We start from the raw sequence: 24,952 nt of genomic DNA, 5'->3' as shown, positions 1-24,952 counted from the left end.
TTCTTTCTTGCATACACGCACAATTTACCTTCAGTCACTCGGTGAAGATCCTTGCGCTGTGGTGGCAACTGTTGCCAAAGCAACTTTTAAAAAATCTGCACAGACCATCTGATCTCTAGTGGCTAATCACCTGGCCCTGCTCGCATTATAAAAACCCTTGGCAGGCACCCGGAAAAGTGTTGGTGGGTGCCATATTGTGGACCCCTGTCTGTAGATGTATTGTTTCTTGCTGTCTTTCAGATGGACCTGCTACTAATGTGCATGTACAGACAGAGGCCATTTTTTTTCTCCCACACCTCAGTTTTTGGGGAGTGGGAAATTGGTCTGGGTGCTGGAATTCCCCACTCTGGGCAGGCAAATGTGAAGCCTGTTACGTCATGCTTCTAGGTCTTGGCTTGTTTCTCACTACCTTACACCTCCTGCTGCTCAAGTGGTATTTGTCATCTTGCAGTATACCTGGCCTTGACACTGATGGGTCCACAACTCTGACCCCTCCTATTCCTGTCATGTGATTCCAGTGTTGAATAACTTCCTGTCACATGCTTTCAACTTGACGAGTCCCATGTCCCAGCTCTGAACGATAAAGACAACTGGTCTATTGGGAGTCAGACCCCCCTGAAGGAAGAATGGCTAGTATTTCATAGCAGGGGATTGGGTGGGAGCGCACCAGTTCCAGTGTCTGAGTCACACTTTCATTCTCTCCAGGTTCTCTGAGAAACTTTGCCAAACAAGGGCCGATTCCAGACGGCCCTCCCCATCCCGAAACGTCGCGCGTTGTCACGCGGAAAACGTGAAATATCGCGTTTTCCGCGCGACGTTTCGGGATGGGGAGGGCCGTCTGGAATCAGCCAAGGACCAAACAGTCTACAGAAACCTAATAGATAATAACAATAATGACTCAGGAAGAAACTCCCCAATGCTGACTAAAATGCTGTTTGGAGAAGATGATGCAATAGAGGAATGGCTTGATAAAGCAATACACCGCGAAACGGGCTGTCTAAATTGCTAGCGCACCCGTTGCTAACAGCCCGGGAGCTTCCCTATCGACCTTCTGGCTCCCGTCGGACCCTCTTCGCCCTTCATTGGCAGGTTTTCCTGCAAGAAAGAAGAAACAACCCATTGGATCTGTGCACAAAGACGAACTTTGTATTTATATGCATGTTATTATACATGTGTTGTATGGACTGTATTCCATGCATTGGGGCAACATGCGTGCAGATGGATAGTCCCTAGTATTTTTGGAGTATATGTATTGGAATACTTACCTTGCACTTTTTGCACTCATTGCATTGGCACTTGCATTAAAATTGCATTACTGTTATTACCTATCAGATTTCTGTAGACCGTTTGGTCTTTGTTTGGCAATATTTTGTTTGAAACCTACTTGTTTGTGATATCTCCGAGAAACTTGCCAGATCTTCTCTTAATATATCTCTGGGTAGCTCTCTAAATAATACTGATATGTGACTGGAACTCAGTTTTCAGCTGTACCATTAAGAACTACAAGGACCTTCTAGACAGGAAAGGTAGAAGTGGATACCCTTCTCAGGTTATGAGTTCAAGGACTTCTGCCAAAGTGGACACTTTCCAGAAGCCGGAAAAGTCTGGAAACAATGTCTGGGGTGAAATCTGGAGGTTGTGTGTGTGTGTGGAGGGGGAGCTGCAACTGGACTGTCTTTTGCAAGGGTTTGATGTCCTTCCCTGAAATTGCAGTTGGGGCCTTGGAATTGCTGAGTCTCAGAGGTGAAAGATGTTGAGTGAGAGCACATCGAGGCCAGGACAGGATGTGGACGGACATTCCTGAATCTGGAACTAGAAGGTGGGATCTCCCACTTGGAAGTTCAGCTGCTAGTTGACAAGCAAAGTCCAGTGAATTGAAGAGAGACTGCTCTGTTAACCAGACAGAAGGCCACCATAGAACTTATATCAGGCCTGTTGAGTCACCAATTCTGGGTTGAGAAATTCCTGGAGATTTGGGGTTGGAGCCATGGGAGGGTGGGATTTTGGAAGAGGAGGTACCTCGGCATGGAGGTAATACCATAGAGGTCACCCTCTAAATCTGCCATTTTCTCTAGGGGGACTAATCTCTGTAGTCTAGAGATCAGTTGGAATTCCAGGATAGCTTCAGGCACCACCTGGAGGCTGGGAACCATGTAGGCCTGGATAATTCAGAAGTTCCGTGCTTCCTGTGAAATGCATAAGCCAGTCTTGCATGCTCTTCTGCAGGTGAAAGAGGTCATACAATCTATGACAGCTCACCAGGTTTGGTCCCAGACAGACCCTTATTCAAGGTTGCTTCCAAGTCCCTTAGTCCACATATGTTTGTGGGCATGGCAGGGCCCTCCTTAATAGCCCCAGAGGGTTACATAATTGCCCACCCTACAATTAGGGTAATCATCGGGGTCACTCACAGTTCCATCAGCAATGTCACATATACTCCCTTGTCCTCTCCCAGCCCTCCCTAAAGTCTTGCCGTGTGCCTTTTGGTACCTGCTCCAGGTGTCTGAAGATGCTAAAGGACAACTGGAGGCCTTCGAGCTTGGGGCTTGTCTGATATTTATTTTTGCACCTACAGGAAGGGAATTTAGTTTGATTTAGACAAGGCAAAAATTGTATACAAACCCGAAGCGATCTGCATTGGGAGTAAAATGCAGAAAATATGTGAAAGCTCGATGAAGGATGGCTGGCTGCTTTCACTTTATTTCTCACATGGTTTACCGAAATGTGTTTGTTTACTCTGACAGAGACTTACAGCACAGCCTTCGTAGTGGCTGCCTCAGCCTAATAAAGAAGATAAATCTGCAATAATTCAGCTCCCAGTTTTTAATAAAAGCTCATCCTTCTTCTTTCTCCCTAAAGCAGATAGGAAAACCCTTGGTGTTTGAAGATTAGCTGCTCTCTCCCCACCCCCCCACCCTGCCATTTCGCCCTTATCACAGGAAAATGACAGGGGCGTATCGGCACCAAGGAAATGAATGGCTAGATACAGTTCCAGTTGGAGCAAAGCCAAAACTATTCTCTAGCCTATTTTTTGTTAGTTTGCAGTGTTTGCACCGGTGTAAGCATCCCATCTTGAGCGAAAACCTCAAAAGCCGAAAGCCAGATTTAAATCCACACTCTGCCATGGAAGCTTACCAGGCTCTTAGGCTCTCAGTCTAACCTACTTCACAAGGTGGGAGCACGGGAGATACTTGTAATCCACTGGTCCCCATTGGGAAGAAAAGTGGAGTATAAATGAAGTAAATAAATAAAATAAAAAGGAGTATTGTGACACTTGAGAAGATTAATTGTAGTATAAACACCGCCTCTTCCATCTTCTGGTGTTCTTTTCTTCCTTCCAAGTCCAATAAGAATGTGAGGGTTCTACAGGTGAAACTCCATGCAGCCTCAATCCAAACTGGGGCCATGTGTACCTGAAACTGACTTTTTACGATGATAGGAAGATCCCAGGATACCTTTCTCAGCAGTATCATGGTTTAATTTTTGACCATTTCTGCACAGCCTTTCTGTGCACAGTTCCCGCCTTTCTCTTGCTTAAGGGCCATTTCCACACTGCTCAGCTTCTTCCAGAATGCTGTGGAACATAGCAAAAAAAATGCGGAAGATAGCGTTTTCTCGCGCGAGTTTTGTGCAGCGCCGTGCAAAACTTGCGCGAGATGAGGCTATCTTGCGTGTTTTTTTCATGACGTTCCATGGCATTCTGGAAGAAGGTGAGTAGTGTGGAAACAGCCAAGGTCTGGTTTTGCTGCGTCACTCTGAAAACTCATCCTCCCTCTAATAAACCAAGATCCTTACCAGCCTAGGTGGATGCGGATGGTTAAGAGCAACCTAGAAAGATTGGGGCTCTCGCCTGATGACCTACTGACTCAGGGCAGTGACCAGGCAAAAAGTATTGTTAAACAAGGGGTGAGAGACACAGAGTGCCAACGAGATTTAGCTCAATCTCCTCATTTTATGGCCCCTAGGGAATCTAGATATGTTATGGGTATGGCCAGATATCTCACTCATTTGGATGTCCCATCTTATAGAAGAGCTTTCACCCTGGCCCGATGTGAAGTTATCCCTTCAATGGCCATTGAAGGGAAATATAGAAAGATCCCATATGAGGATAGACACTGCCGTTGCTCCATTGGTGAAGTGGAATCACTTATTCGTATGTTCTTTCGTTGTCCTTTCCATCAAGTCTATAGGGATAACTTTATTTCCCCACTCTTAGACACACCAATTGCAGAGGCAAATAAGGCCTGCCTGGAGAAACTCCTAATTGATGAAAATCTAACTATCTCCAGGCAAATAGCCAGATTCTGTCTCTATTTGGTTAAATTCCATAATAAAAAGAATAGCCATACATAGTCTCCTGCTCTTTTTACGATTTTAACTATTTTAATGTCAATGTTTTAAATATTAGAATTCCTGCGGTTCCCAGAGAACTATATACATTTTAAGATAAGATTTTAAATGTTAAATGTATTTTTTATGTCCTTTACATTTTTACACTGGATTTAATTATTTAGTGATTGATAAGGATAAGGATGTATTGTTGCCGTTATGGTCTCTGACTGCAAATAAATTCATTCATCCTCCACACACAGTCCTCACAAGCGCTTACCTTTTGTTGTGAGGTCACAGGACAGCCTCCAAACAGTCCAAAACAAAAGTGGGTTTGGAGGGGAGGTTGGGCGTTTTGGTCATCATAGCCTAAAAGCGCCCACCCCTCTTTTAATTTTTTTAAATTTACTTTGCACATGTGCAATTGCTGGCAGCTCCTGTTGCAAGCAGGCTTCCACAGCTGAATGAAAATGTGAAGGAGGAAGGGAAAGAGCTTCGGGGGGAAGAACTGGGTGGAGATTGAGAGGAGTAGGAGGTTTCTTTAGAACTAGAGCTGGGCACAAACTGGGAAAATGGTAGTTCATTGCGGTTCACGATTCATCATGTTTCACGAACCACGAACCATGAACCGGCATGAAACTGCCCAGTTCGCGTTCATTTGGTCCATGAATATATCACTTCTGGGGCAGTGGAAGGTCTGCAGAAAGCCCACCCCCCGTTGCCTAGGAAATTGATTGATTGGCACCAGGCTGTCTGCAGCGACGAACTGAAAAACAAACCAAATGAACCAGCCTAAAAATCGCCACAGTTTGTCGCAGTTCGTCAGAAATGCCTTCCAAATAACTGCCGGTTCACGAACCAAAAAACAGCCTGGTTCGTGATGAACTTTGGTTCGTATTTCGGTTTCTGCCCACCTCTATTCAGAACCATTCATATGCCAGAAAATGCAAAAAACTCACACTGTAAACCTGCAACAAAACATCAGAACGAGTGTGGTTCTAGTAATGACACAGAAAACGTAGTAAGAAAACAATATGCATATGTATGGCAAATGATAATGTATGGATGCTTGGGGAAAAGCCACCACAGTTCCAAGGGTGAACCGTTCCTCCAAGGATGTGTGGAAACGACCCTTGTAAACTGACTGGAACATCCTTTTGTAGAAAGTGTAACCTATAGATAATCTAAATACATTAAGTAAATCTAATCTTAATGTTAATAAGCATGCACATATGGTGCGTGAGCACGAGAGACAGGATGCATCTGTCACCTTTCCACACAGAAGTTTCATTTCTTGAATGTTGGGAAGAGAGCTTTACCCTGAAAAACTCTAGTAATAACACAAACATTTTAAAAAGCCTTCCCTGAAGGCAAAACGAAGTACAAAATTGTGGTCTAATATACTGAGATTAAGTTATTTCATCAACAAAAAAGAAGTTTGAATCAATATGTGTCAAAACCATTCTGGTGTGTTTGGTCAGAACGTTAGATAGTGGGAGCAACGGGGTGTTGAGCAGACTGTTGTGCTCACTCATATGTCTTTATACCTCTGGATATAAAAGAAAAAAATTGTTATTTTTTTTTAAAGGTGGTTCAGTTTGAATATCCCCATTTGATTTTCCTTCAAGCCTTGTGAGAAATAGGCTTTTCGTTTTTGCACCATTTTTCTATTTCCTAGCATTACCTATGTTTTGCATAGTGGCTGGTAACTTTAAAGGAGTATAAACGGTTGAGAGAAGAGACAAACTGGTTCGGATGCCACGAGTGTAGTATCTTGTTATTTCTCAGTCAAATCTAACTAAGCCCTTTCTTTGGCCGCATCTGACGTGGGGCTTTTCTATTTTCCTTAAAACTTACCAACCGTCCATTTTAGTACAAGATTTGTTCATTTAGATCTCACAAAGATATAATTTCCCCCATTTTATTGCATCTCATACAGTGCCGTCTAAATGCATACATCTGAAGAGTGTCCCAGGATTAATGCAAATTGGGTACATACTGGCAAATTCCAAGCACAGTTTGTACCTATGTCAAATAATGACAGAGCTTATAGAATAAATGTTCATTGTTGCCCTTTGCCCTCCTGCAAATAGACTTAAATCTAAGTCCTTTGACATTATTTGTTTTTCTTTAGCTATTTTATCTCATATGTTTATAAAATGCCCTTGAGTTACAACTAACTTATCTCATAATAGGATTGCCAGTCCCCCGGTGGGGGATCCCCCCTCCCATCCTCTGCCCCCCCACCATTCACCAGGCTGACGGGGGGGGAAGGTGGGCTAACGAGCCTCCTAGGGTAGTGATGTCACTTCCAGGAGTGATGTCATCGCTCAGTCCCTGGGAATACTCCAGTGCTTTGCACGAGTTCCATTTGGGCCCCAAATGAGCTGATTCTTTTAAGACTTGGCCCAATGTGAAGCGTGGGAGCACTCTTGGGGCCTGTGCAAAGATGTCACTCCCAAAAGATCGACTGAAGTTGAGTGCCACCCTGGGTCTCCCTGCTCCTGTCAAGAGGGTACGGGGACCGGGCAACCCTATCTCATAGAGATGTTTTATAAAGGAAGAAAATAGATAAATAAGCATGTGGAGTTTTGAATTGCACTTTGAAGTTCACATATTGATTTGAATTAACCTGCCAAAGCCTTGACTTCAAGTAAAGTGGTTGCCAACCTCCAGATGGGGCCTGGAGTTCTCCCGGAATCATGATTACTTTCCAGACTACAGAGATCAGTTCCCCGGAAGAGGGTGAATGCTATGGCATTACATCCCTGCAGAGGTGCCTCCTCAAACCCCACCTCCCCCAGACTCCGCCTCCAAATCTCCAGGAGCTTTCCAACACGAAGTTGGCAACCTTACTAGTAAATGCTAGAAGCAGCACTTTTTTTCTAGGAAAACAGTTGGTGGAACTCAGTGGGTTGCCCTCGAAGAAAATGGTCACATTGCTGGTGGCCCCACCCCCTGATCGCCAGACAGAGGGGAGTTTGGATTGCCCTCTGTCTGGAGATCAGGGGGCGGGGCCACCAGCCATGTGACCATTTTCAAGAGGTTCCGGAACTCCGTTTCACTGCGTTCCTGCTGAAAAAAAGCCCTGGCTAGAAATATCCATTCCTCTACTAGTAAATACTAGAAGCCTTCGGCAAATTCATAATTTGATCAACTACTTTTATCCGGTAGTCTCAGAAAGAGAAAGACAAAAGAAAACGTGTTCCTTTAAACAAAGAGACAGAAAATGGAGAGGAGGGAAACAGCTCCCCAAAGAGAAGAAGCCAAAAAGCTCAGGATACTTATTAAGGCTACCAAGATAAAAGAGCATATAAATGATTCCAAAGTGGAAACATGGACTGTTAAACATTTTCACTTTAAATTGTTCATAAAAAGAGTGTGACGGGGAAAAAAAAACCCTCCCTGAAGAACAAAGACCCCAGCAGTTTAAGATTTATTTTAGTCTTAGAAGATGAAACAGAATGAAAACGGCTGGGACCACAGACTTTAAACTGTCATTTTCAATTGCAGATAAATTAAAGCCCAGAGAAAATTTCCTTTACCTCAGCTGTATACTTAATAGTTTGATTCCCCCCCTCCCCGCCCAAACAAGTTCATCTGGATTTAAAGTGGTGCTTCTTCTCTCACTTTGGTACCTTATTTTGAAGAGTCAGGTTACACACTGTATATTCCTTTCTCTGATTTCTTTTCCTGCTGAAAAGAAGCCTTGGAGGCTGTTACGACTTACGAGGACTGGAGGAGTAGCCTGTGTATTTGTGCATAAACCACCTTTATTCTATGAGTAGGAAAACTATTAAGATATATGTGTAATTCTGATTGGAAATTTTTGAAGAGCCCATCCCTCTGGTCCCCGATGGCAGCCTGTCAGGCGGCTTTTCAATTTTAGAAAAGAGTTTTAATTTTTAAAATAGGTCAGAGGAAAGAAGCATATGTATTATTTGTTAACCATTTAATTTATTTATATATTTCTTTGTTGCCTCTCCAGAAGAAGGTGACTTACCAGAACGTCAGAACAAAATGAAACCGTAAAATTATCAAGAATGAACTTTGGCCTGAAGGTCAAAGTGCCTCTCTGCTCTTTACACCTCCAGTTCTGCCTCCTCCACTCTTCCCCATCACTTTTTAAAAAATAAAAAAATCAAAGCCCTGCAGCCGTATCTCTCCTGGTCTACCCCCTTTCCCCCTCTTTTTCCAGTTTGCCCTGTTCTTCCCAGTATGACCACCTTCTCATTCTCATCTAATCCATCTCTGGATGCTATTTCTCCTGTCTCCTGGTTGCCAGCTTTCCCACTGTTTTTCCCACTTCCCAGTATAATCAACCTATTTATCTCGTGCATCATGCTCCCTATGTGTACAACACTGCTGTTTCCTCCATTCTTGCACTCAAATTAGAACGGTGAAATCCATGTGTTCAAATCTGTCCAAGCACATTTGGGAGAAAGGGGATATCCCCAACTCACCAACACCTCAAAATGCAGAAACAGGATCCATGGTGAAGAGAAGGGGTGAAGGAGATGGCTTGCAGAGTTTAATTGTGGAACCACAAGCCATGGAAGATGAACTCAAACTGACCGTGCTGGTGAGATTGCCAACCTCCAGGTAGGGCCGGAGACCTCCCATAATTACAACTGATCTGCAGCATCAAACAGTTTGGGACCCTTAACTGGTCCAAAATGCGGCAATCAAGTTATTGTAGGGGGTTAGATACAGGGAATGTATCACTTCTGTGCTGAAAGATCAGCCGTATAGTTCCTGAAACAATTCATGTTCTAGTTCTTAACTTCAAGGCACGAAATGGCTGGCAACTGGTGGGAGTCTGCAGGGGAGGGGGCAGAGACATGGGGGCATGCTGTTGGTCCAAAGGAATTATATCACTTCCAGGGAATATCTGGTAGTGAAGTTGTGCCACTCTAGGAATCATTGGAAACTTTATGATAAAACCATCAAATTCCCAGTGATTCATAGAGCAACATGAAACCTTGGAAATGACACAAAACCTTTGGGTCAACAACACCATTTTTTTTACTTAATTCCACCCCCCCCCCCAGCTATTGGAATGGCAGTGCAACAGGAACCGGGGTGGGAGATTTCCCACCTCCACGGGGTAACTGGCAACTCTAACTGAACTGTCTAGCTCATCAGTTAAGATGCTCTTACCAAGCCCTGCTTTCTGTGCCCCCACTTGAAGAGATGTGGCAGGTGGCCAGAGATGGGACGCTTTTAGTGGTGGCACTTGCTCGTGGCATGCTGTACCCCTGGAGGTTTGCCTGAAACTTAGAGTCAGATATGCACCAGGCCAAAGCATTTCTTGTCACTTAGCCTAAAAGGCTCCATTTTTAAAAGCTGTTTTTATGGTCTGTTTGTAGCCTGAGGGCTGTTTTATGGATACTGTTTTAGGCGGCAGAATGTTGTTTTTATGGCTTGTGTTCATATGGGTAATTTTAGGGTTGCTGTTAGGATTTTAATGTATTGTTTTTACTTTGTGAGCTGCCTGAAGCACATCTCACATCTCGCAGGGGTGGGATAGCTGCGTTCTGTTAATACATCTACCCTTGAGACGTAGATTGTCCCTGAAGATGGAGCCTCCAATTGTGGCTTAGAAGCATTTTTGTATTAAAGTACATATATTGGCACATCTTCCAGACTTGATTTGTTACTTGCACAAAACTATTTTAAAGAAAAACTCCCAGACTTATGGAATGTAGCGTGCACTGCGAGTGTTTTTAGAGGTTTATTTTTACAGTCTGGCCAGCAAGCTAGGCCACCAGCTTTGTGAGGCGGATTGTTTCTTCTGAGGGTACAGCGCCTAAGGCTGTGAAAACAGGATGGAATTGCTCAAGGGGGGATATGGAAGGACAAAAGGCCATTCTGCATTGTTTTTGCTTCGCACATGCCCTGCCTCCACAGCACTGACAGTCCACAGACTGGGACCCTCAAACAGCCTCTTTGGGATTCCCAGAGGGATAGACATGGTAGTCTGTTGCAATAAAGAGCCTTCTGGAATAGAGTTGCCAACCTTTAGGTAAGGTAGGGTTCCCATCCCCCCGCTTGGGGCGGGAGCATCCCCCAATCCCACCCTCCCCCCTGCACCCACTTACCTGGCTGGTGTGGGGGTGTACTCCCTGGGGCGCCTCCTCCTCGGGGTGTGTGGCGTGCCCCTGGGTGTGGGGCATGCTCCTGCGTTGTGAGAGTGGGTGGCAGCGGCAGAGAGAAAGCAGGCGGTGGTTGCAAGAGCATGCCGCTCTCACCACCACCACTGCGGCTGCTGCAGGCCACTCTCTCGCTGCGGCTGATGCCGTCCCTGTGCAGCTGGAGCTGCAGTGGCCACGGCCTGCTCTTTCTCTCGCTGCTGCCGCCGCTGCTGTACCCCTTGTCCCTGCTGGTGCCGGCTGCACAGGGACGGCCGTGGCGAGAGAGAGAGAGAGAGAGAGAGAGCAGGCCGTGGCCACCGCAGCTCACACTCTCACCAGGGCCGCCCCTGCCCCTGAGCTGCCCGCACCAGCAGGGACAAGGGGTGCCATGACGGCGGCGGCAACAGAGAGCTGCCCACTCTCTCAGCCCTCCCCGGCGTGCGTGATGTCATCACACAGGCGCCTTTGACCCTGCATGATGACATCATTCCCGGAAGTGACGTCATCACACACACCAGGAGCGCACGCTTTGTGTGCGTACGTTCACAACAGCAAGAGGACCAAGGAGGTAGGAGCGGGCGTCCCAGTCTCCCACTGGGAGACTTGAGGGACCTGGCAACCCTAAGGTAAGGCCTGGAGATCTCCCAGAATTACAACTGATCTCCTTAGAATCATAAGGTTGGAAGAGACTTCTAGGGTCATCTAGTCCAACCACCTGCGCAATGCAGGAAATTCACAACTACCTCTTCCCCACTCCTTCAGTGATCCTTGCTCCATGTCCAGAAGATGGCAAAACACCATCAGGATCCCTAGCCAAACTGGCCTGGGGGAAATTGCTACCTGACCCAGACAACAGAGATTCTTGCTTTGCTTCCGTGGCAAAGCGAGAATTCCAACTCAGAGTTTCCCAGAGATAGACACTCACCATGACACCAAATTTCAAAACGAGTAACATAAGCCTTTTAAAAATCTACACAATGGGACTAGTTGGGGCTGAGTTATAGAAAAAATAATAATTCTGGGAGATCACCAGCCACCAACAAGCTTGCAAGCGGCTTGTTGGGCAGAGGGAGGGGAGACCGGCCAGGCCCCCTCTCCCACGTGTTCTTCTCATTTACGAGCAAAGAAGTGTGTCAGGCATCTACCCGCAGGCTATTGGATATTTTCCCTGGAAAGACAATTTTCCACACGACCCCTTCAAGCACGTTGGGAGTTTAGTGTCTTGCAGTGCACTGGAGAAAAAAATTTTTGGAAGAAAGATGAACTACACATTTAAGGGTGAATAACTTTATTTTGATGCACTGCTCGATCAAAATTATCTATATGGAAAACTGACACATGGACTAAGAATTCACACAGTCTGAAATTTAGTTGAATGGTGGTACAGATGTATTCAAATTTATGATATGTATGAAGATGTATATGCTTGTAAACAATTTTCATGAATGAATGTACTATTGAATATAACTTTGATTTGTTGATTTTGACCCAGGGGTTTGTATTGTAACCATCTGGAGGTTGGCAACCCTATGTAACATAAGTCACATAATTTTTAAAATTTATCCTTATTTTATTTATGTCATTTATAGTCCGCCTTTCTCACTGAGACTCCGCCTTTCTCACTGAGACTCAAAGCGGATTACATACAGTGAGATTAGTACAGTCAATATCAAGGACATTTCCATAAACAATGCCGTAGGGTAAATAAATGCAAGTTTACAAAGACATAACATTAGCAAAAATCCAATACAAAGTTGAAGAAATGCTAAAACAGAACATAAGCAATTCTAGAACTGACCTTCAACAACACAGAAATATCCAGTAGGGTCATACTTAAAGCAACAGGTAGTATATAGGAGCATGCACTTAAAGCAATAGATAGTATGAATGGCAACATAGTGGTGAAATCTGTGGTCCTTAACTCGGTAGCAGTTTAAAAAATCTACACAATGGGACAAGCCGGAACAGGCTTATAGGAGAAAAAAAATGTAACTCTGGGAGATCACCAGCTACCACCTGCAGACTGGCAAACCTATGTAACATAAAGCCACATAAGCAGTTAAAAAATCTGTAACGTATTGTATTTATTGTATATATATTTTATTTATTTTATTATTTTTATTTATGTCATTTTTAGTCCGTCTTTCTCACTAAGACTCAAGGCGCATTACACAGTGTGAGATTAGTACAGTCAATTTTAAGGACACTTCCATAAACATATTTTTATATTTTTTAAAAATTGTGGTTTTATGATGTTGTGACCTGCCCTGAGCCGGCTTATGGGGAGGGCAGGATATAAATAAATAAATAAATAAGCCAGAGCTAGGTTATAGGGAAAAAATGTAATTCTGGGAGATCTCCAGCCACCGCCTGGAAGTTCCAAGGAAGACACACTTGGGGATAAACAACTTACCATTCTATGAATAATATGAATAATTATTTTTATATTTAAAGTGCTCAATGCAATTATATAAATGTACAATAAATAAGTACAAAAATGTCCATCCAACAATACAAAAGTTTACTCTTCCATCAATACAGATAATTACAAGATGCAAATCCATGGAACAGACTGAGATTCGAACTAGGCTCTAGATGCTCGCGTATCCTTTGACTTTACAGCTATGCGGGACCCTCTGGTGTTTGGATTATTGTGATAGTTGGGAATACAAGAACATTTATTTGGAGACTTGTTCCAACGCTGGGGGACTTTATTGGAGGTTTCGGGTCTGTTCCATGGATTTACATCTCGTAATTATCTGTATTGATGGATGAATATTTTTGTACTCATTATACAATTGCACTGAGCACTTTAAATATAAAAATAATTATTCATATTATTCATAGATTGGTAAACTGTTTACCCCCCAGTGTGTGTTTGTTGGTATCTGTGGTTGTTCCCTGGGGACGCCTCTCAGTATTTTTTGAGACCCCCCTGGAGGTTGGCATGCACAAACCCTAGCCTTGTTTCTATCACTCCGGCAGCTGGGAGTGGTTTCCAGTCCACGCAAGTTTATGCCTCGGTCAAATCTCTTTTCAGTATTTCTAACCCCTTAAAATTTTTTACCCTTTAGGATAGGGAACCTATTCTTTTTTTTAAGGCGGCGGTCCCTTTAAGAGTCCCCCCCTTCTGCCTCCCTTTACTCTATGTTTACATAACAGACCGGCCCGTACCATTTGCCCGCTGAAAGCGCGGGGGTGCGCGCGCGCGAGGAGGCCGGTGGGGGCGGAGCTTCCACGCCTCCCCTATTATGACCGCGATTGGTCTCTTCCTCTGGCAGTTGCGGCCGTTGGAGCCGTCGAGCGCTCGCGCGGCGGACGTTGAGGAGAAAGAAGCCGACGACGGCGACAGCGGCGGGGACTCCGCGCCGGCGGGCGCAGGAAGCTGGAAGGAGCATTTAAACAGCCGAAACAACAAGAAAGAAGAAAACAGCCCGCCCGCTCGCTGGCTCGCCCGAGGGACCGACGAGGGCCGAGCAGCGCGCGGGCTTTTGATATTGCTATTGCTATTATTGATTGATTGTTATCCCCTCCCCAAAAAGAATTCTCCGTCCCCCCCACCCTTCCTTATGGGATTATAGCAGCGTTGGCGGCGGCGGCCCCATGTTTTCGCCCAGCCAGGAGGAACACTGCGCGCCCAACAAGGAGCCCGTCAAATACGGGGAGCTGGTGGTGCTGGGGTGAGTGAGGGGCTCTGGGGTGGGGGTGGGGGTGGGGGGCGAGTGGCCTCTGGGGCGCCCCTTGGCGATGGAGGCGTTAACTCGAGGCGGGGGTGCTGAGGGAGCGGGTTTGGGAACGTTGCCAACTCCTGGCAGGGGGATTCCTGGAGATTCGGGAGCGGGGACCTTCTGGTTTTTCTGGACTCTGTGGTATACCATCGAGTCTGCCTTCTGAAGCTGCCCGTTGCTGCAAGGCGATTGAGCCCGGTCGCCTGGAGACTCGGTTGCGATTCAGGGAGGACGTCAGTCCCCGCCTGGAGGTTGGCATCCCTAGTGTAGGTCTGGCTCTTTTTAAATTTTAATTTCCACCTTCTGGGGTGCTGTCGCTTCCATCAAAGCGGTAATCCCCGACACTCCAAAAAAGGGAGTCCCCAAAATCAGAAGGTGGGGGGGGGGAGACCTGATCTCTTCCGTGATTCTTTCCATCCCTCTTGAATTAATCCCCCCATTAAGAAAAACAGGGATCTCTTCTCCCCCCTTTCCAGATTCCCGCCTTGCTTCCCTTGCAGTTAAAATAAAACAAAAAAGCCACCCCCCTCGTGGTACCCAAGAAGCTGACGATGTTGATATCCAGAGAGGCTTTTCTGAGTCACGCAGTTTGCTTCTTTCCACTCCCAGCCTTCTTCAGAGAATCTGGGACTTTGTTGTGGGACTGGGGGGGGGGGGCAGTGATTTGCAAGAAGGGAGACCCCTTTTGGAGACGGGGGTGATAATTTGTGAAGGGGAGCCTCTTAGAATGATGATTTGAGAAGGGGATCCCGTGTTGGGGGAGTGATAACTTGCAAAAGAAGACCCCTTTTTTGGGAGTGATGGTTTGCAAAGGGGCAATTTGTGGGGGGTGATTTGGGAAGAGAAACCCTTTTTAGCACTGGGGGGGGAGATCCTCTTTGGAGTAAGGGAGGGGGGAGGACTGATTTGAGGGAGGCCCTCGGGAGTGCAGGAAGATTCTGAGGCTAGCAAGGAAGGGATCGGGGTGTTGAGCAGGAGGCTCTGTAGTCTGAGACTGGTGGGGGGCATCCAGGGACAGGTGGCAAGAAAGCAGCAGAGGGTCTAGGGCCTAGGGAGCTGGGGTTTGGAGGGGAAACTGTCCAGGGGAGTGGGGGGGGATTAAACTGAGAGTACCAAATATTTTTGGCATGAAGGCAGTGATGTAGGTTGGGGGAGAAGAAGGGATGCCTCTTGGCAGGTGCCTGACAAGAATTCTAAATTGGGAAAGGGATTTTGGTGGGGGGGCAATGGCTTCGTCAAAGCTTCTGAAGAGGGTGGGGGAGAAATAGGAAGTGTTTATTGTCTTTTCCCAACAGGAATGCTGAGGGTGAGGCATTTCTTCTTGGGTGGTGATGGGCAGAGTTCAGGGGCTGCTAGGGAGGCAGCGTGCTGGAAAGGGTGGCTTTGTATGGGAGCTCAGTTGCTTTAGAAGAAGGGAACTGAAGGCTGGGCTTGGTTGGAGAAGCATCTGGCAGGCGCAGGGGGTGGAAGACCCGGAGGGTCAGCTGGAGAGGCGAGAGGTCCCTGGAAGAGAGGCTGAGAGGCTTTGACGGGAGGAATACATAGGTTGAGGGGAGGAAAGGGGGGCTCCAGGAATGCCCCCATAGGGAGATTTGTGGATTTTGTTGGTGGGGAGGGAGTACATCTCTGTCTGAAGAGAGGGAGGGAAGGGGAAATTAACTCGCAAGTTAACAAATCTAGATTGATTGTAAAGTTGATTTGTTCCCATGGAAACTTGATTCATGTTTAGTTTAGAAGAGGACCCCCCCCCCTTCATTAGCACTGGGCACTAACCCCCAAGTCTTCTCTTTGGGGTAGACACTTTGGGGAAAGTTAGAGGAAAGAAGAATGGGGAGAATGCAAGGAACTTCCTAAGCCTGGACACTTCGGGGCAGCAGTTGTGTATTGGCTGTGTGGCCCTGCTGTTGTCTGGGTGCCTTGCTTTTTCCAGATGTTGGGCACAGCTTGGAGGACATGTGCTTGGGCTAATCCCTGCTGTACAGCTGAGCCAGTTTCCTTGGAGCTTGTGTTTGCCTTCAGCCTAATACGTATCCGAGGGCTGGATTTCCTCCTCCTAGCTTGGCTGATGTTGCAGGATTACCGAGGAAAATAGTTCCAGTTGGGTTGCTGTGTTGGTCTGCAGTTGAAGAGCAAAAAAAAATGTGGGTCTGATCTTGCTCTTCAAGGGAAATAGTTGTCCTTATGTGGGATCACTGTAGAGAGTGTAGGACAGTGTCCTGGGCTCTCTAAGCCGTGCCACCAATGATTGGGGTGAGCCATCCCTTGGTGTGCGTATGACACACAAGCAGCTTCCTGCTGAGCTAGCTCTACACACATTAGCAGCTTTCCCAGCTATGCAGTGGAACATCAGCAGAGATGGACAGAACCTCTTTTTCTAACTCCATCACATTCAAGGGAGTGTGAGAGAGGAGATTACCTTTCTCTGCACAGATCTTAGACTGCACATGGCTACTGCCTGCCTTTGTGGTGCTTTTCTAATTAAAGATTTCATGCCATTCATTTCCCCATTTTGTTGGCAGCATATTATTCACTGTGATAGATGTTCCATTCCCCCAGATGTCGGGGGATAGGGGGGGTGATGAATGCTGGGTGGAGATGGGATATATGAAAGCTGGAAGACATGCTTAGTTCAATGCCAGTTGATAGCAGAGCGGTTATTTGTGTAATCGGCTTGGTGTTATTGCTCCTGCTGTGCTGTTTTAGCTTGAAGCCTCTCTGCTGAGTGCCATAGAAGCTTGTTGATGAACGTAAGGCATCTAAGCTCTTGTTCGCTGAGCCCCAGCAAGCCCTGAAAACTTGTTTAATCTTGATAGTTGAACGTGCGTAAAATGTACAGCAGAACTTGCTTGATCAGATAAACAAAGCACGGAAACTGGCTGCGAAGCAGCGTCCGCTGTGTTGAAAACCTGTCTCCATTGCAGGCCTCCCGTGAAATAATGCTATCTAGTACATTCCAGTAAGCATTAGCTGGGGCTTTTTTGGACACATCACTAAGGACAAAAGATCAGTGGATTTGCAACAAAAGGAGAAAACTGCTCCCTCTTCCGCTTTCTCTTCTAGGGAAACCTCTATAGCCCATGGTGTCGATTTCTTAACATGACACTGTGTTTGGCAGCAAGAAGAATCTGTCAAAATCTTGGTACTTGAGAATGGATTATTTTAGCTGTCGCTGAGAAAATGTAACACGACTTCCGATAACTTGAAAGGCTTGAGTTTTGGCCAAGCAATTTATCTCAGCAGTTTCAGGTGGAACAATCCATGTTAAGTTGCCAGTGTCCTCGGAGTGGTGGCGTGCTAAAAACAGAGGGGGACCTCGGCTGTGCTGCTCAGTCTGTATCACTTGTAGAATTCCCTGTTTAATGTTAAATCTTTAATTTAATTAGGTGAGGGGGATTCATTTTGTGCAGCAGCTGCTAGCTTACTTAGAACTGAAATCAAATTTCTTTTTGCACTGTTGTGTTGGTTTTTAATAGTAGCAGCCAAATGTTCTGGCCACTCCAAATCCTTTGTTTTGTTTTTAAATATTTGTTTGGGGGCATGCTTATTTATTTTCTTCTATAAGTCCATGTGTTACCTCCATTGGGGCTCAATATTTCACTGTGAAATGATTTTTTTCCTTTCCCCCCAGTAGCCTGCAGTGTTGTGTGTAGGATTTTGCTTTGTTCTGGGTGTGCGCTTAAGACCTCTGACTTTCCCCAAGTAAATAAAGCGTGTTTCCTGGAAGTATACAAGACTTTTCATGCTGCGTCGGTATAATATTTTTTTTAGACAGATTATAGAATGAATGAAGCACCAACATGATAGCGTTGGACTTGAAGTTCTGCTGTCAAAATTCTGTTGAATAGAGTAGATGGAGGGTGAGGGTTTTGTCCTAAGTGAAAAGCACTTTGCTTCAGGGAAACAGTTAACTTGACGATGGAAATGGTTTAATTCTGTGTCTTTTCTCAAACTCATCCTCAAGGACTCTTAGTCATTCAGTACTCTCACTAATAGCATAATGCTACCCACCCCCCCAAAACTGGATCATTAGTAGGAAATCATCACAGAACAGTTTGAGCATCTGTTTTGTATTCTTAAAAAGAAATCAGCAGAATAAGCAATCTTTGTGTAATATTATGCTATTACCAGTGCATGAAAATGAAGATCTCCAGGTAACAAGGTTTTGAATGAGATAATCACATCCTTGGAGGATTAGAAATAAGTTGAATGATTTGAAGTTTGGAAGCATTAATGTATCATAACAGTGCATCTTGTTGTGACAATTGCTGAATTATGGGCATTGTAAAACGACCTGCTTAGTTTTTATTATCTAATTTCCCTTCTGTTGAGAGCTTTTGCAAGATAGCCTTACAAGGCTTAAATAGCAAATATTTAGAGTGTATCATTAGCAACCTGTTAATACTAAGCAACTGAATATGGCTACTAAAGGAAATTGTGCTAGATCTAATATATGGATGAATTTTGTTTTTCTTTCATTATCTTATTCATGTTTAATGTTCTGCTCTGTATCCATTTATGGGTAGCTCTCTATATGCATCCAAACCTAGAAAAAATGCTGTGCTGAAAGAAATATGGCCACTTGAAAAAAAATGAATCTTATTGTATCCATGATCGTTTCCCCTGTTAATCTGCTCATAAGCAGTGTCCAAAGCGCTGTAATTCTGTTACTGCTGCAAATGTGTTTTAATGACCCTTCCCTAATAGTCCAGCTTCTATTCTTTGTGCATATAAGTGGTGTGCCACTTCATGTTTGGGGACGATTTTCTTTTGTAGGTTTATGTGGCTGATACCACAGTAAATAAAATTCATGTTTCTATAAATTAAGCGGCCCTGACTTGGATAGTTCTCTTTGTCACATGTGTCTTGGATAACCCAGGCAAGCTCAATCTCATCAGATCTCAGAAGCTAAGCAGGGTTGACCTTGGTTCGTAATTGGATGGGAGATCTCCAACGAAGACCAGGGTTGCAGAGGCAGGCAGCGGTAAACCACTTTTGTTAGTCTCTTGAGAACTCCAGCAAGGGTCGCCATAAGTCAGCTATGACTTGACAGCACTCTCTGTCACCAAAATTAGTCTAGACAGGTCGAAATGACTAGCTAAGAAAGATGGCCTTTGTGATTAGAAGGAACATCCTGCAGAGCTGCCTCTTCCTCAGGGCCCTGGACTTTCTTCCTGAAGGGCAGTCCCGGGGACTTTACTTCCTGGGTTTAATTTCTGCCTCTCATTAGTAGGCTGATGTGTTTCACATATTAACAAGAAAATAAAATGACTCTAGGTTCATGGTAGCACTAATGAACTTGGCAAACATCTCTTCATGTTGACTTATTAGATGTGTTATGCTTAATTTCAGTACAGAAAATACTGCAGTCCTGTAAGTGTAGGATGCAACAATGGGTGTCCACCAGGGGCAAGGTATTTTATCATATCAGTAGTTCTCAAACTTTTTATCAACCCAGGGATCCCTATTTTGATTTAAATGTTTTATGGACCCTAAAGCCCTCCTCTCCTCCCATAACAGCACCTGTCCTGTGCTGGACAGCGTCGTTTCAGAGTGCATGGCGATCTGCAAATGCCTCATGGCGGCCTCTGTTCTTTAGTTCTTAAAACCATGCGCTGAAAACCAGACCAACATTTTAAAAGGTTGACCTAAAATGTTTGTTGACAATATTTGGTCTACAAGGGCAGGTCGAGGGCAGCTGATTCTATAGGGCTAAAACTCACAAGGCCAGTTGCACCAGAGACCGCAAGAAATGTTCTTATTGATTCAGAAATTTCAGCCAGAGGTTGCTTGAGCAGGGGTGGAAAATTACCTGGAACAACTTTTCAGAGCTGCTGATACCAGCATTTTATAAAACCTGTCTCTCTAGTATTCGACTGAAATTTGCAGTTGTCTGTTGCTGTCTGTGAACATGCAGTGGCTTCTCCCTGTGGTGAAATCCTTTGCATTGGGAAATAGGATATGACATTTGGTTTTCACCCTAAGTAACTATGATGAGTACACTGGAACTGTTCCTTTTTGGTGCCACTCACTTAGACTTCCTAGAACTAAGCTGCTGGATCCTAGAAACCAATCATTATATTTCTGGGTAGTGCTCTGAGGTAACCTAGAGCCAAGCTACAAGAGACGAATTACATGAGGAGGCGCTTGGGAAGGGAGTCACAATGTTAGCTGGGAAGCTGAGTTTTAAAAGAGATGGAAAGGCTTTGTCAATTCCCCCTCTCTACAGAGCCAGGGAGATCTGCTCAGAGGGTTTGTTAATTTCCTCTTTGCCTTCTGAAGGCTCCGTCAGTTTTACCTCCCCTTCTAAGAGGCGAAGAGGAAATAAACCTCTTTTAAAACTCAGCTTCCCAGTTAACATTGTGACTCCCTTCATGTGCTGCTCCTCGTGTAATTTGTCTCCTGTAGCTTAGCTCCTAGATGTGAGGTGACTGGAATGGTGGTAGCTCTTACAAGCCCCTGATCTTTGCAAGTGAGAGGAGCTGATTCCTTCAGCTGAAACAGAGAGCCCCAGACCCTCTTTCTAAAAAACTGAGGGGGCACCATTAGGAAAGAATTTGCTCCCTCCACCCCCATATCCTTGCAGACCTCCTGTGGTTCCCCAGTTCTAGTTCAAGAAATAGTGCAATAGATTATGCTTAAGTCGAATTGCTTAAGCCATGTCAGGCTGTAAGTAAATCTTGATCATGCATCTTGAACCTGCAGCTTCAAACAAGCAAGTTTTTGTAAGATGTAGTACGGCTTTGGGAATTGTTTTATTTAAAGCTTAAATATTGACAGTGGCCTGCTGCCCTGAAATTATTTTCCTCCTTTGGGGCTACTTAAATATTGAGGTGATGGATGCTTGGTAGAGAACTGCTTGTAGGGGTTGAGAGCCCTTACCAGTATCCTCGTCTTCAAAGCGTCTATTGTTTCTGAAGCAGCAGTGTGTTAAAGGGGCACTACAGAAGCGTATCCTTTGGCATGACTTGGTTCCTCAGGCATAATACTTTGAAGTGGAGCCCATATCCTTCAAAGGGATTTAAAAATCTGGCAGTCAGATTCTGTGGGCCAGCAAAAAGACCAACTGCTATGCCTTGCTTGTACCTGTTCAGTCTAATTATTTTCATATGCTCGGCGAGCAGCACCACGCCAACAAATATTCAGGTGAGAATTGTAGCCTGCCCCCAAGAGGCCATACTAATGACACATTGTTGTCTGGGGAAAGTTCATACACAGGTCTGCTTCCGAGGCGGATGCTGAGTATTGCTTGAAATTCAAGCCCCCTCCCCCTTCTCTCAGGCAAATTCCTGTTACAGGCGGCCGGGGGGGGGGGATCTAGCTGTGTCTTGCTCACAAGGTGTGCCCAGCGCTGCCTCTGTCTGACTCCAGGCAGACCAAGGAGTATGCCAGCCTGAGAAGGGCTCCAGGGTGCACAAAGGATGGATGGTGCCTTGCAATCCTGCCTTGTGAGTGCCAGTGCCCCCATCCAAGGGGAGCCCCCCCCCAACACAGCTATAGCAGCAGTCTTGGTTTCCAGCATGGAGCACCCATGGATCTAGCTACCTTGGCTCTTCCTAGTTGCCACCCTTAATGTTCCCCCTTCCCTTCTTGGCCTGAGTGTGGCACACTGTGATTCTGAGGAGAATAAAAAAGATACACTTTCTTTTCTGGATCAGTGGGTATATTCTTTTGAGATTATTTGTGGTCATTTCCTTGCTGATAGTTATACTTAAGCTGTGTGTTCCCAAATATTGTTTGAACCATGCATTTTCTACAGTTCTGTGGATCTGATTCATCAAGGTGGAAGGAGCCACGGTTCATCCAGTCTGGCCTTCTGCTCAGAGATGGGACCCTTTGCTCAGTATATCCCATTGGCCACAGCGTGCTGCAGGTCATAAAATTACAGGACGGTGCTTCATAGTTATTTATACATTTGATAAAAATTATATGTTGGTCTATAGTATAAGGCCAGAAACAGCGGTCATGCTTTTTTATCACAAAAAAGTAAAAGCGTTTGAGTTCCCTACAACTGTTCATCCAGCTAAATGTTAAGTACAAAAAAAAGTAGGATCAAGAGAGAGAAAAATATGTTTTATGGCTCAATGGAAAACTGGGCTTTTTATCAAGCTCTAAAACATCCTTTTTATTTTCAAATTTCTCTCTGTCTGAAATGTTAGGAAAGAGCTCTGCTTCTTTCTTTGTTTCTCAAATTCATCGAGGAAAGAAATGGGGTACATCTGCAGGTACCTGAAGATGTTGGAATTGCCATGCCTGTAGCTGACTCTAGGGAAAGAATGTTTATTTAGTATTACTTCCGAATCAGCTCCAGAATTCACACTTCTTTGATCTTGAGATGTATGTGCATTGTATATATGGCATTACTTGAAAAAGCTGCTTCTGACAGTAGAGTGTTTCATAAGAGAGCCAGTTTGGTGTAGTGGTTAAGAGCATAGGACTCTAATCTGGTGAACTGGGGTTGATTCCTCACTCCTCTGCTTGAAGCCAGCTGGGTGACCTTGGGTCAGTCACAGCTTCTAAGAGCTCTCTCAGCCCCACTCACCTCACAGGGTGTTTTGTTGTGGGGATAATAATGACATACTTTGTAAACTGCTCTGAGCGGGCGTTAAGTTGTCCTGAAGGGCGGTATATAAATCAAATTTTGCTTCTTTAAAAATGTACAAAGCGATCCTGCGCAGGCAGATGGATGGGCTTTTCCGAAATAAGCTTGATTTGCCTGTATCCCCCTTTAGTAGAGCATTTAAGAATCTTTCCTTAATCTTTTTCCTTCCTCTCACTTTCCCCAATATTTTGGAAATTAAGTTGGGATTCACTATATAGCAAAACCACCAGTTTTGAATTATTGTTAATGCAAAGTGATTGAGACTCTGGGCACGATTCCAAATGTAATCTGTGGCTTGCCTTTGCTGTTTCTTTCTTTGAAGTAAAATGTCATCTTTTACCTTGACCTGTCTGTACTGGGCAAAATAAATATTAAATGAAGTAGAGGCCTTTGTATATTATTCTAGCCGCTCAGTCCTTGAACTGTGATGTAGAGTTTGGAAATGATGGAATTATGAAGTGAAGGATTTGACCGTATATCTTTTGCCTCTGGGCAGAAAACCACAGTACTGTTTTCACACATTCTTGGCTCTTGAGTAATTTCATACAAGTTTTGTAGCCCTGAGGCTGGAATTTGGGTATGTAGAGTCCAGAGGCTTCTGCTTTGCTTGAATTTCTACATGGTCTTGCTCTTCTGAAAAAGGGCAGTTACAGTGAAATTGAGTCACAAGTTTTCAAGTGACTTGTCAGTGTTGAAATGTTCCCTTTTTTCCTATTAAAAACAAACTTTAGAATAAGAATGATTTGTATATCACATGGTATAATCAAAAGGACTGCTTGAATATAGTCAACTGCCTTTGCTGTCTTCCACATCTTCTGGTTATTAAGATAGGGCATGTGGCATGGTGTTTAGTGCTGTGTCTATGTATGGTGAATGCAGTGCTCTGTATATGATACAGTGGTGAATGCAGTGCTCATGTATATGGTGAATGCAGTGCTCATGCAGTGTGGTGAATGCAGTGCTCATGTATATGATACAGTGACTTGGTTCAGCATGGATTTGAACCTCTTGGAGGAGAAGTATAGCTCAGTGATAGAGCATCTGTTCGGCATGCAAAAGGCCACAGGTTCAATCCCTGACATTGTAGATCATGCCCCGGCGAGCTCCTTCCAGTCTGAGTAGACAATACTAACATTAATTTAGTATAATGTAACATTGTGTGTTCATGTGAAAATGAAACCAGGTCGTTGGAAGCCTTAGTCCAGCGCTCTATCCACTACTGTATGCTCGCTGTCATACTGGCAGATTGCATAAGTGATACCTTGTGTATCTTAGGTATTATGTCTAGTAAAGTGATGCACACGGGGAATGAAAATTTCTGCATTTGCTGTATATGCTGATAAAGGTTTTTATCACACACTCGCTAGGTCTGTATTATTAAAGTATGATTTCATATTTTTTTTGTCTAGCATTTTCCATCAAGCCAGGGTCTTCACCAAGTAGTAAATGCTCCCACATTTCTTCTTCTTAACTCCATTACTGCTGTCCAATTAAATTGCTAGGCAGTGCACTGAAGAACATATTAAGTATGTTGGAGCTGTGAACTCTCTGCATCTGTACCATTTTAAAAACAACATGCAAAATAAGCACATTCAAACGTATGAATTCCATTACCCGCTAGTCATGGAGAAGAGCAACAGATTTGGTGTTGAAGCTCTATCTCCAACTCTGCAGAAAACATACAGAGGCCTCTGTTTGGCTTTGTGGATTCTATTAGTCATTACCTACACACAAGCCTGAGTTTTGCAGCCATAAAGGCTGAAAACTTTTTTTAAAAATAGGGAAGCTAAGATTTTTCGCTGTGCGGCGTTCTGTGGTTAGTGCCACAGCTTTTTGCACAGAAATATGAAATAAAGAGTCCTTGTTATGGTCTGCTTCACATAAAAAGTGATGGCGTTTATTTTCAAAGTTTTGAAGCCCAAAACTAAAGCAGAAAACTTGGAAAGCATCAGTCTAGGCTGTTACCGATAAATTATGGGCACATGATGGAAAACTTTTGAGCACAACTGCTTGTTTTTGGCTTCTCTGGTTTCAAAGGGGGAAAAAAATCTTCCAAGCCCTCTAATCAAAATTTATCTCTGCTTTCTGATCTACAAGAGAACTGATGATGCAACACACCCCTAAGCAAAGAGGGCAGTGCTTAGTCAGTTAATGCTTCTGTA

General features: G+C 44.6%; 1 protein-coding gene across 1 annotated transcript in view; it reads left to right on the top strand.

Moving 5' to 3' along the window:
* The first annotated feature begins 11,031 nt into the window (after nucleotides 1-11,031).
* The window catches only part of PELI2 (pellino E3 ubiquitin protein ligase family member 2), a 126,070-nt gene continuing 112,149 nt past the window's right edge, over nucleotides 11,032-24,952 (top strand). Inside the window, exons 1-2 of the mRNA XM_054971984.1 lie at nucleotides 11,032-11,089; nucleotides 13,745-14,143. Of these exons, the coding sequence (XP_054827959.1) occupies nucleotides 14,067-14,143 (77 nt within the window). The 5' untranslated portion in view covers nucleotides 11,032-11,089; nucleotides 13,745-14,066. The remainder of the gene's footprint in view (nucleotides 11,090-13,744; nucleotides 14,144-24,952) is intronic.

This window comes from Eublepharis macularius, chromosome 2, assembly GCF_028583425.1.
Source record: "Eublepharis macularius isolate TG4126 chromosome 2, MPM_Emac_v1.0, whole genome shotgun sequence".
In the NCBI taxonomy this organism is placed as follows: Eukaryota; Metazoa; Chordata; class Lepidosauria; order Squamata; family Eublepharidae; genus Eublepharis; species Eublepharis macularius.
Note: the sequence above shows the minus strand (reverse complement) of the source record. Positions and strands in the feature narration are given on the sequence as shown.